The 13,231-nt window shown below is 47.1% G+C and overlaps 1 protein-coding gene across 48 annotated transcripts in view; it reads right to left on the bottom strand.

The window, feature by feature from the left end:
• LDLRAD4 (low density lipoprotein receptor class A domain containing 4) overlaps nucleotides 1-13,231 on the bottom strand; it is a 175,150-nt gene that overhangs the window by 10,263 nt on the left and 151,656 nt on the right. For 36 of the 48 annotated variants that reach the window (XM_086373300.1, XM_086373331.1, XM_086373297.1 and 33 more), the window contains one exon: nucleotides 7,361-7,515. In XM_086373300.1, the coding sequence (XP_086229426.1) occupies nucleotides 7,361-7,515 (155 nt within the window). Of the gene's footprint in view, nucleotides 1-5,902; nucleotides 5,975-7,360; nucleotides 7,516-13,231 lie in introns of all 48 variants that reach the window. The other 12 variants (XM_086373288.1, XM_086373292.1, XM_086373291.1 and 9 more) reach the window with 1 other exon arrangement.

Below are 13,231 nucleotides of genomic sequence, written 5' to 3'. Positions count from 1 at the left end.
GTCCAAGTGGGTGTGATGTGGCATCTCACTCTGGTTTTGGCCTGTGTATGGTTAGTATGTTAAGTCAGGGTTCTCCAGAGAAACAGGAGACAGATTGATTATAGGCATCGACCACGTGTTCATGGAGGCAGAGAGGTCCCATATTTGCAATGTGTAAGATGGAAAACCAGGAAAGCCAGTGGTATAATTCAGTCCAAATAATGAAGAACTGAGAACCGGGGAGGCCACTGATATATGTTGTGGATTTCCAAGGCCCCCACACCAGGAGCTCTGATGCCCAAGGGCAGGAGAAAATCAACATCCCAGCCCAAGAAAAGAGAGGAAGAAAGAACATGTCCATCCTCCACCTTCTTGTTTTACCCAGGCCCTCAGGGATTGGATGATGCTCACCCACACTGGTGAAGGCAGATTTTCTTCACTCCGTCCACTGAGTTGAATGGCTATCTCTTCTGGAATGACTCTGACAGACACACCCAAAAGTAATGCTTTATCCAGGCATTGTTTAGCTCAGTCAGGCTGACACATAAAATTAACCATCACAATTAGTGATCCTGAGCTCTTCTCATGTGCTTGTTGGCTATTTGTATAATCTTCCTTGGAGAAGTATCTACTCAGGTTCTTTGCCTATTTCAAATCTGCCTAAATTAAAATTATGTTGACTTACTTTGTTGTTATAAAAGTTCTTTATACTTTTTGAATATCGATATGTGATTTGCAAATATTTTCTCCCATTCTGTGAGTTGCCTTTCAATCTCTTAATAGTGTCCTGTGATAAGGTTAAGATTTTAATTTTTGAAGTCCACTTTACCAATTTCTTTGGTTGCCTGTGCTTTTGGTGTCAGATCCAAGATACCATTGCCAAATCCAATGTCATGAAGCTTTTTCCCTATTGTTTTAAGAGTTTAATAGTTTTAACTTGTACATTTAGGTTTTGATACGTTTTGAATTAACTTTTTGTATATGCTAGTAGATAAGGGTTCAATGTCGTTATTTTGCAATGAACACCCAGTTTTCCCAACACATTTTTTAAGAGTGTCCTTTCTCCTTGAATGGTCTTTGGAACCCCTGTTGGAAATCACCTGACCATATATGGTAGTTGAGTCGCTAAGTAATGTCTGACAAATCTGCGACTCCATGGACTGTAGCCCACCAGGTTCCTCTGTTCATGGAATTTTCCAGGCAAGAATACTGGAGCGGGTTGCAATTTCCTTCTCCAGGGGATCTTCCGGACCCAGGAATCGAACCCAGGTCTCCTGCATTGCAGGTGGATTCCTGCATTACCGGCAGATTCTTTTACTGACTGAGCTACAAGGGAAGCCCCTCTGACCATACATGGGGGAGTTTATTTCCAGGCTCTCTATTCTATCCTATCGGTCTAAATGTTTGTCTTTATTGCATTCTGGTAATTTTTGAAATCAAGAAGTATGTAATTTCCAACTTCGTTATTCTTTTTCAACATTATTTTGGCTATAGGCGGAGTGGAGTCCCATGAATTTCAGGATGGGCTTTTCGATTTCTGCAGAAAAACATTGCTGTGATTTTGACAGGGCTTTTACTGGCTCTGTGGATTGCTCTCGGTAGTTCCCACATCTTAACAGTATCAAGTCTTTCTGTCCATGAACCCAAGATACCTTTCCATTTACTTGAGGATGATTTTCTTTCAGCAACACTACAAACCATTCATATTCATGGTTAAGTTTACTCCTAAGTATTTTATTCTGTTTGATGTTATTGTAAACTGAACTGTTTTAATTTCTTTTTGGATTGTTCGTTGTTAGTGTAAACAAACACAACTGATTTTGGCGGGGGGGAGGGGGCTGATTGTGTGTCCTGCAACTTTGCTGAACTTATTAGTTCTAGTGGAGTTTTTGTTTATTAGTTAATTGGAACGCTTAGGGTTTTCTTACATATCATGTCATCTACAAAGAGAGGTAAGTTTACTTCTCCCTTTCGTACTCAGATACATTTCTTTCTTGCCTTGCTGCTCCAGCTGTGTTGGACAGAAGTGGTGAAAGCACGCATCCTCCTTCCTTGTCCAGGTCTGGCAGGGAAGCTCTCAGTCATTCACTGCTGTGTATCATGTTCACTGTGGGCTTTTCACAGATGACTTCACTATGCTGAGGCAGCTTCCCTGTATCTTAGTTTGTTGAATGTTTTTATTATGAAAGGGTGTTGAATTATGTTAGATACCTTTTTTGTATCAATGAGACGATCATGTAGTTTTTTTTCCTTTCACTCTGTTAGGTGAATTACATAGATTGATTTCATAATGTGGAACCCTCCATGCATTCCAGAAATAAACCCCACTTGGTCATGGTGATATAATCCTTTTATTATGCTGCTGAATTCTCATTTGTTAGTGCCATTGAGGATTCTTGCATCAATGTTTATCTGGGATGTTGGCCATTGGTTTCTTTTCCTGTTGTGTCTTGGTCTGGTTTTGGTACTGGGGCAATGCTGGCCTATAAAATGAGTTCAAAAGTGTTCCATCCTTTTCAATTTTGGGGGAGGAGTCTGAGGACTGGTGTCAATTCTTTGAATGTTTTGTAGAATTCACCAGTTAAGCCATTTAGTCTAGGAAATTTCTTTGTTGGAAGGTCTTTGATTATTGATTCAATCTCCTTACTAGTTATAGATCAATTCATATTTTCTCTTTCTTCAGGACTCAGTCTTAGGAGGGAGTTTCTAGGAATCTGTCCATTTCATCTGGGTTATTATTTTTATTCAATGTGTTGATATATAAGTGCTCAGAGTACTAATACTCTTTTTTTTGTCTGTATCTCTTAGATTTTTTTCCCATCCAAAGGATACCATCCTTATAGCACTGAAAGAGAGTCATCTGTGACCAGGATTCACTGGCTGGTGCTGTGAGCTGCAGCTGAAGCCCACTTGCTGCCGTAGGACCATGGGCACTGTGACCACATGAGACCACCCCATGCCCCCAAAGTTCTTGGTGTAGCTCTCAACTAAACTCTCCTTTCAATACACAGAGGACCACAGGGATCATCAGATTTGGGCACTGGAAACACCCAGTACAGAGTTTTCCATACTGTGAACTGCAGCCTCTTCGAGAGCTAAGTGGTATCAATTTAAGTGCTATGTCTTTCCTACACATTTGGTTAAAGTGGTCAGACAATCTGAAGGTCTCTAATCTGAGCCAATTCTCACTCATTTTGGATGGGAGGAAACTGAGGCCCAAGGAGGGTACATGACTCGCTGGAGGTGACACAGCCAGTTTGTATAAAGCAAGATCACTGCTGGATATTTCAGTTTCTACCCAAGTGTTCCTCACAGCAAATGAACATTATCATATGGCCTCAAATATTTGAAATTTTATTTTACTCCCTGTTCCAGGATGAAAAGCATAGCTAAAACTGATGTTTGGGTATTTAGCAACAACTTTGCCATCTGATAAAGAAGGCTGAGTGCCAAAGAACTGATGCTTTCGAACTGTGGTGCTGGAGAAGACTCTTGAGAGTCCCTTGGACAGCAAGGAGATCAAACCAGTCAAACGTAAAGGAAATCAACCCTGAATATTATATTGGAAGGATTGATGCTGAAGCTGAAGCTCCAATACTTTGGCCATCTGATGCAAAGAGCTGACTCATTGAAAAAGACTCTGATGCTGAGAAAGAGGGCAGGAGAAGAAGGACGACAGAGGATGAGATGGTTGGATGGCATCACTGACTCAACGGACATGAGTTTGAGCAAACTCAGGGAGATGAACAGAGAGGCATGGCATGCCATTCATGGGGTTGCAAAGAGTCAGACACAACTTAGCGACCAAACAACAACAAAAGTCCATTTTCTCTTGTTTCTTCCCTATTCCCAGACAGATTCCTCAGTCGTACTGACTTTTCCACCCAGGCGACACTAACAGCTTAGGCGCTGGTGACTGTCCACCTTGGGCAGCCATCATCAGACTTCTCAAGACTTCTTCCCTCCCAACTTGATTCAGTGTAGACCACATCCCCTAAGGGAAAGACAAACCATGAAGGAAGTTCTCCTGGGAGGAAAACAAAGGGACTCCTTTACTGTCCAGAACAATCAACAGCTAGAGAAAGCCTACAGGCCCAGAACCAAATCCAAGAGGAGGACTGTGATGCCTCCTGGGCTGGGGGCAGGGCCAGTGAGCAGTCAGGCTTCCAGAGGAAGTAGCCTGGGAACCAGAGAGCTCAGGGCCAAACACTGTGAGCCTCCTTTCAGGCCACGTGCCTTCTCGCCGTGGAGCTGGTGGGGGAGGAGCAGAGCCATCCTAGCCACCTCCCTTAGATGCCCAGGTCAGCCTCCCCAACAGGGACCACTCAGAATCAAGATAATTCAGAGGACACTTTTTTCCCCCCAGAACAAACCACATCAATTTTTAAGGACTAAGTAAAAGCAAACTTTACCAGCAGATGAACAGAAGTAACACATGAACATAGCCTTATCACAAGAGCCTTAACAACGGAGACCAAGCTTCTGTCCACCACCCCCTCCTGGGTCCTTCCTGGCCTTCCTCTGCAGCATTAGTTTGTAGCCCGAACAACATCAGGCTTACTATTGGTCACACTTGACTTTATACCAAAATCATATCAGTAACTTGATCAACTGCATCAACTGCATCATCAACTCTTGAGATTTAACTCTAAATGGATTTTGGCGGGTACCAAAAATCAAATCTATCCTCAGAGAACAAATAAGAAAATTCCAAACTCACATAAACCAGGCTCTATAGGGATTCCCTGATGGAGCAGTGGATAATAATCTGCCTGCCAAAGCAGGGGACATGGGTTCGATCCCTGGTCCAGGAAAATTCCACATGCCATGAAGCAACTAAGCCACGTGCCACAGCTATTCAGCCTCTCTAGAGCCCACAAGCTGCAACTGCTGAAGCTGGAGCAAATAAAGCCAGTGCTTCACAACAGGAGGAGCCGCTGCAGTGAGGAAGCCACGCACCACGACTAGAGAAAGCCCACTGCACAGCAACGAAGACCCAGTGTCACAGCCAAAATAACTAAGTTTAAAAAAAATGGTTCTACAAACTAAGAGCAGACTCCCTCAGAAAGAACACAAAGCTTTTTATCACAAACCCACTTAACTGCTGCTACCACTACTGAAGCATTTCCTTTTCTTGTAACTTAACTGCAGCCAATTGACTGATAGCTCTTTTTCATTTTCATCCAGAAATGGCTGCTTCCACCAAATTTAGCGCTGGTCCCTCCTACTGCCCTGGCCCCCTGGAAAGGCATTTCAGGGACACTGTGGTGATGCAGGCTCACTAGCCTTGCCAAAACAGCCTCCATCTGTCCCTCTCTTGGCAAAGAAGTGTGTCCTTCCACAGGTCTTGGGGGCAGCAAGGGGCCACATGAGGAAAGGGCTATGACTGCACAAAGCAAATCCTCTAAAACTGAGCAAGCTGGGCCCAAAGGGGCCACTGATCCAACCCACCTTTTCCCAGAGGGCTCTCTGTGAGAACCCGGGCTGTCACGGCTACTGAGGCCCCAGCTTGTCTTTCCCTTCTGGATAAAGGGAAAGCCCATTAGTGCAGAAAAGGAGTCAAGTTTCCTCAACCACATCAGAACATCTACATGTTCAGCCTCTCCTCAAAAACAAAAGCGGACTATTGGGCTTCATTGTTCCACCTTGACTATCAGCTCTTCCCCCAAGAAATATATAAAAATAACATTAACCAATAGTGTTAAACCAAACTTTATAGAAGATGATAAATTATATGCCCAGCCCTTCTCACACCCCTTTAAAATAAACACACTCTTTACTAACATGGTTGTGGAGACCTCACACGGTTCCAGAACAAATGGGCCAAAAGGCCCACAGAAGTGCGGGAGTCCCAGCAATGCACTGGCTCAGACCCCTGGATGCTCACACACGGGGAGGCCGGCAGGGGGCGCGCCACACCTACCAGCTGCCAACAGCAGGCACGGTGGCTTCTGGGATGCAGACAGCAGACACCGCACCTCCAAACCCTGGCCACCTCCAAAGAAGCACAAACCACATGAGGCCATGGGTAGCCCGGACCCTCTAGGCCCCTTGTGGGGAGGCTGGCTGCATGTTGGGGCATCCAGAAGGGCACCTTGAAGCTGCCTTACCCCACACCCTCCTACAGTTTTCAGCCTCCTGCTCTGCAACCCTCCCCACACACAAATGGCCTCTGGAGACCCCCAGCCTCCCCCAAGACAGAAAATACCACCAAAAATAGCCACAGCACTGCTGATGGGGGGAGGCTGGGGTTCGCTGTGACGTTTCTTCGACTGGTGGGTACCAGGCCCACGTCCACTCAATGACCCAGGGAACGAAGGCAGGCAGAGCCCACACCAAGACCCTCTGATGAGGCAGGTTCCCTGTGGACACGCCTAGCTTGGGGAACTGCGGGCAAAGGCTCTCGTCACTGCTGTCGTCCCCGAGGCAGCCACGAGACCCACGTGTGCAGCAGCATCAGTGCGACTACCGAAGGGCCCCTAGGGAGGATGGGGCGGAGTGGAGGGGGTGCGCTCAGGCTCAGAGCATCACTACAGCAGCGTCCCTGCACCGTGACAGCCACAGATGGTCCCCGGTGGGACCCTGACTGTGAGCGGGTCACACTGTTCTCCCAGAGCCACATGAAAGGCGGTGGTACCTCTCAGGAGCCCTAAGGGAAGAGGCAGTAATTAGGGGGAAGAAGTGCTGCCAGTTGGGGGACACGTTCCTGGGCAGCGACCCCCAGCACTCCAGGATCCCATCTGTGTCGTGTCCCAACTAGACATGAAACAGAGCCCTGGCCTGGACTGAATGGTTTCTGGTCACTGTGTAAACGTGCATCATGAGTTTGTGAAACCTCTGGGAGTGGTATTCACACCTCCCTGGTTTTATCAGAAGAAAAATCCAAGCCCTGGGATGCACCTGCCCGGCACAGGGACTCAGGGAGGAAATGCGGCAGGAAGGGGATGTAGAGGGCGAGGGAAGGCGGAGGAGGAGTCCCTCAGGGCTGACCTGCAGGCCCCTGTCCCTGTGGGTCTGGAGGCACAGACACTGTCCCTGTAGGTCTGGGGGCAGCACCCAGCAGTCCCACTCTTTCCCAGACTCTGGCTGCCAGGGACACAGGACACTGGAGAAACCTCAGCTCCACTCACGGGGACAACAGATCTGAAGCCCACACAACCCGCCAGCCCTCATGCCCCGACGGCTGGCACCCTCACAGCCCTGCCCTGCTGAGCCACCGTCTCATGGTGTAGGCAGGGACGCAGGATGCATCGGTGACCATCGCACCCTGACCTGGGCATTCCGTGCGGTGGATTTATGAGCTGAGCCCAGTGCCATCCTGTGCCCGTGGTCCCAGCCCCAGCCTCACCCCCGGGGAGACCCAGACCCAGCCCACACTTACCAGCTGCGGCCTGTCCTCCTGCCTCTGGCCCTGCCCCGGGCGGTGGATGAAGGACCGGGTGGATACTCTGTAGTGGTTCAGCAGGCAGAAGATGACCACGACCATCACTGTGACCACCACCACCACCACAACCACCTGAGCGAACTCCAGCTCCGCTGCGACGAAGAGGAGAGTCGTCAGCCAGGCATGGGGTCACCCCCTCCCAGACCCTCCAGGGACAGAAACTTCTCCAGGCCTGCTGCCTGAGGGTATCGCCGTGTGGCTAACAGGTGAGGGAGGAAGGCCCCAGCTGCTTAGACAGGTTCTGTCCTGAGACGGACCCATGTCACACGGGACAGGCAGCCACCACTCAGGCACCTTTCCCAGGGCAGGCAGCTCCTGGGTTCCATCTCCCGCGACACGAGAGGCTCAGGGCCCGGTCCCTGGCAGACCTCCCGCCCCTAGATGTTGAAACTATGATTCCCAAAGCATCTCCCCATGGCCGCGCAGCACCCTGGAGGGAAGAGGCACCACCCAGAGAAAGGACAGGACACGTCTCCACTGGGTTCCCACTGCACCATTACAGAAGTCTGTCTAAACCACACACTCCCCACCCATGCATTCACCAGCAGTGTGTGGGGGCGTGGGTGCCAGTGCTTCTGTGGGAAGCGGAGCCCAGGGCCAGCCCTGCATCATCCTGTGGGGTTAGAAGGAGGGTCTTCCTGAACCCATGAATCCCATCCTGTGGCACCATCCTCCACCCCAACCTTGGCCCCTGCTTCACACCTGAGGGACAGAGACTGACAAATGGGCCTGCCAGGCCAGGCAGGGGATGGGGCGGCGGCAGGGCCCAGGTGGGTGGGCTGGATGCACCCCTGGCCCATGACTGGGCTCCCTACGGTAGCTGTCCGCTCTGCTCTGTTGTGCTCTGGACACCCAAGGCCTCGTGGCTGGTGGGCAGGGGCTTGCCTGCACTTGTACATCCTCGGGGAGGAAGCCCCCAGAAGCTACAAAGCACTACCAGGATCAAAATGGCAGCACCTCCGGGAAACTGAAATCACTGCCTGTCTGAGGGCCAGGGCTGAGACTCTGCAGCTGGGCTGCAGACACCAGTGTGACCTCGTCTATCCTCACACGCTGTGGGCATGACACACGTGTGAGGCAGAAACACTTCTTCACAACGCTCTGCCTGCACACAACTGTCTGTGTCTAGGACTCAGTGGTGCCTGTGTGACTGGACCCCAAAGCCCATCCCCGAGGACACAGATGAGGCTGCATGAGCAATGAGGAGCCCACCTCCATCATCTTGTGCTCCTGACGGCAGGCAAAGTGGTGGACTGAGGACAGACTCCAGAGCCCAAGCTGGGTTCTGGGGCACCCACTGCATAGGTGCCCACCTGGAGGATCACTCCTGCAGGCAGATTGAGGCCCACCCTGGCCGCCAAGCACAAGGTGGGCATCTTAGGAGGGGACCACAGTTCTGGGAACAAGCAGACAGGAAGCATGGAATCAAGGGCTGCCAATGTGGCACCGAGACTGAACCTAAGAAAATGCCTTGTTTTACCGACTTTTATTTCTATTTTGTGAATGAACAGCAGTGCCGGGAGCCATCTCCCAGCATATTGCATATTGAGTGCAGCACTTTCACAGCATAATCTTTCAGGATCTGGAATAGCTCAACTGGAATTCTATCACTGCCGTGAGCCAGCGTGAGGAACTCAGCCCGTGGCAAAGGTCATGAGGAAGGAGGCTCGGCATACGCAAAGGCGGGATCGAGCCTCAGGAGTCCCCCTGGAAATTCTCGAGCACCTACCCCCAAAACCAGAGTCTGCCTACTTTACTGCTTTGTGCTCTCATCTACACCTCTGACTTTACAGGGGGCTGTCCCCCACTACCTCTCTCTGAAAAAGAGTTAACTTACAGCTCCAGTTAATAAAGTTCCTGGGTCTGATAGTGTTTCAACCTAAAATCTCCTTTGGAAGTCCTCTAGCCTGCCTGAATAGGTTTTTCCGGCCACATGTGATTGCTCAGAGCCCCCCATTTGTGAGAGGCATGAGATGTTCTAAACTGTCTAAATACAGATTCCTCTGAGCAGTTAAAAGATTGATTAGAAATTGTATTGGTGAAGGGTTTTTCACTTGTTGGGCCAATGTTTGCTGCTAAGTCTCCATATCCCTTACCTGCTGTGTCCCTGGCAGTGTTTGTAACCTTGGACCCTTGAGTTAATTCTTTTACTTGTTATAGCCCACCACACCTTTGCCCTATAGGAATGCAACTTTATCTAATGCTTTTGGAGGGTGGCTCCTGACCAATCACCTTTAGAGAAAAATAAACTTTCTGAAGAAAGAGTCTTAAAATGTTAACAGGCCTCTGGGCCAGAAGATGATGCAAATCACCTAAACTTTTGCGTATGATAAGTTTTCAGGAAGAAAGCCTGGCTTACTGCATGACTCTACCCCTTCCCCCATTATTCTCTATGCATAACTTAAGGTATAAAAACTACTTTGGAAAATAAAGTGCAGGCCTTGTTCACCGAAACTTGGTCTCCCCATGTCGTTCTTTCTCTCACCTTCTGGCTGAATTATTCAGCCTCTTTTCTCCACTGAATTTCCTCACTGAGCTATCCTTATTTCAGCCTATTTTCTCCACTGAATTTCCTCACTGAGCTATCCTTATTCTATTACTCTTTATATCCTTAATTAACGTTTAAATAAGCTGTTGTTTCCTGATCGCCGATGCCGTCTCCTCTTTGAAACCCCTGACTCCACCGGGGCTGGACCCCGGCACAGCAGAGTATTCAAAACTTGCCTTTCAGGCTGCCTTGTGCCCTGGAATTGATAAATGTTTTCTCTTCTCAAGAAAACTGTACTGCTTTTTGGATGATGACTTCAGTGAGGGGCCTTACACGCCTCTACACGCGTTAAGGCTTCACTTGGAAGCTGTCAGCCCATGTCATCTTGTTCTGAATATGGAAGGCTATGCAGATGACCATTTGCAGCAAATCAATCAAATTACATTGTCATACTTCTATGGACATTTGTGGATATATATTTGTTTCACTTGAAAAGTATTTTTATTATAAAAAAATAATGAAGATGCCTTTAAAATGTAAAGAACATACATGGAAATAGTGTACAATATACAAGTTTCCCGCACGAGCCAGCAGCTCTCACCGTGATGCCCATGTCATCCAGGGCACAACTCAGCCATTCTGTGTATCTGTCTTTCACGTCTTGAATAAGGGCTTTCTTCTTTTCAATGAATGGAATTGCTGTACAAATATATTGTTCTTTTTTTCCACTCAATACTTCACAAACATCTTTAAACAAGATCTCATTCCCCAGTTCCTAAACACGAAACACTGGACCTTGCATTCTCTAAGCAACTGCTCTTTATGCCGCTAGATTTCTTTTTTCTACCATGATCAAAAAGATTTGTGTGGGACCCACACTTGTGAGCATCCCTAAGCAGAGATTCCACACACTGACACGACCTTCTACACTTGCTCTTGTCAGAGAGAGGGAAGGGAATCTCCTGCCTCGTGGCTCCAGACGCTGGGCCCTTTCCATTTATACTAATTTGCATGGGGCGTGGGGGCGGAGGGCAAAAACATGTATCTTGTTGTCATTTGTATTTCCCTGGTTACTAGTGATTGTGATCTTTCCCTATGATTAGTGGTAATTTGTATTTTTCTTCATATTAGTTCATATTACTTTATTTGTAGCTTTCTCATTTGTAAGCAGTCTTTACATATTATGGCTATACATCTTATCTGCAACACGTGTTACAAATATTTTCTCCTGGTCTGTCACTTCTTGAAACTTTTCCGTGGGTTTAGAGATAATATAAATTTTTATGCCATCATATATTGTTATAATCTTTTTCCTTTATGGCTTCAAAGCTTCTCATTGATTAGGAAGGTCTTCTCTCCAATACTCTATACATATTTTTCTTCTAAGATTTTTATAGCTTGTTTTTTATTTGCTCTGGATCTTTATTTCTTTTGGTCTGAACAGGACAACAGCACCTAGAACCTTATGTTTTATCTGACAAACATGACTCATCTGACCTAATATCACACTAAAAAGTTCAGTACAAGCAAGGGGAGATAGTCTTCAGCTATGGGGACTGCACAGAAGCCTTCGCCTTTCTTTCAGAGGGAAAGAACTATTTAAACAACACCTGCTCTCAGGCTGTGCTGAGCCAGCTCTCTGGTCAGTGTGCTCCCTCCCGGGATCCTCCTGGGACCCTCCCGGGCCCTCCCTCCTGCACTGCTGAGGCCGGCGGCCCTCCAGGGGCATGGTCCCGCTGTACCCTTAAACATGACTCATTACCCCAAAGAGCTCTATGTGGATGACATCTACCAGCATTTACCATATTTGAAATTAAAACTGAAGATGTTAAATATTTTTTAATTAAAAATAAACTCACCACATGTTAATACAAGTAACAAAATAACTTCCCGGTACCATGTCACTTAACACCATGCACATCTCTACCCCTACATGCCACCCAACGGCTTCACCTGCACCCACAGGATGTGTGGCTAACCATGACAGATGAGTGGTTCTTGTCTGCTTGTCCTTTCACGGGGGCTGTGGCGGCCACCAGGGCTGAGGCCCCACCTCCAGCCCCAAGATTCCCTCTGTGAAGGCCCTCCATTCACTGACCTGTGTGACACACACAGTCCTGGAGAAAACGCACAGACCTTGAGCATGACTGACCTGCAAGCATTCACAGTTGGGTGGGATTCATCCTGGGTTCTGTCTGCAGACAAAGGGCCCTGAAACTAATCAAAGCAGGTCAGTGGTTTCCGGGGGACCTATGTACATTCCACTGAGGCACTAACTCTCAAAATCTGTAAAGATTCTGTGTCTCTACATGAGCCAGAGGCCCTGGGAGACATTTATGTGTCTTGTGTGCCTGTTAGGGCGACTCTGGTCAGAGGTGATGGCTCTGTCCATTACAGATTCCCATTCTTTGAGGTTTATGACTATGCTATAAAATTCTGCCCTGAGATGAAATTTTCCACATAAAACTTACACCCTGGAATTTGGCCTTTAAAACACAAAATAGTACATTTTAGTAAGTTTGCTACACTTAAAGTCATGGATGAGGATTTTAAAAGAACACGAACTTTACATTCCTACAGACTCAAAACACAGTAGTAGTTTATTTGACATTTGTGGACATCAGCCTATAGCAAAGAATAATTCACTAATGTATTTTTAGTGTTTAAAAACTGTAACACATGGAGGAGGAAATGGCAACCCACTCCAGTGTTCTTGCCTGGAGAATCCCATGGACAGAGGAGCCTGGTGGGCTGCCGTCTATGGGGTCGCACAGAGTCGGACACGACTGAAGTGACTTAGCAGCAGCAGCAGTTTATAATTCATATATAAAAATAGAGATTTTTAAAGAATAATATAAAAAAAGAAAACAATTTTAAATACCTTGCTCATCACAATAGTTCCATACCATCACTACTTAAAGGCACATTAGCTACTGGGGATGCACTGCAGCATAATAGTAGTAAATGAAAGCTCTTAATTCACTTGATCTTAGCCAAAAGGCTAAGAAGAGATGAAAGTTCACATTTCTAACAAGCTTTTGGCTTGTTTCAGATATTTTGGCAGTAATGTCTGATTAGACAATTATGTTTAACCTTATAAGACAAAGAGCTCTTAAAAGGAGATATAGAAGTTTAGTACAGCAAGGGATTCCCAAAGGACAGCAAGGGATTCCCAAACTGGAGAGAGTATAAAATGGCTGTGCCATTTTTGAAGACTTAGAATGGAAAAAAAGAAAAAGAATGAAGAAATCTCAGTAATGTTTTTGTCGATTGTTTGTTGGTTGAAAAAATATTTTGGATACACTGGGTTAAATATATTA

Source organism: Bos grunniens, chromosome 24 (genome assembly GCF_055505025.1).
Source record: "Bos grunniens cultivar Pamir isolate PY7600 chromosome 24, Bosgru_T2T1.0, whole genome shotgun sequence".
Lineage (NCBI taxonomy): Eukaryota > Metazoa > Chordata > Mammalia > Artiodactyla > Bovidae > Bos > Bos grunniens.
Note: the sequence above shows the minus strand (reverse complement) of the source record. Positions and strands in the feature narration are given on the sequence as shown.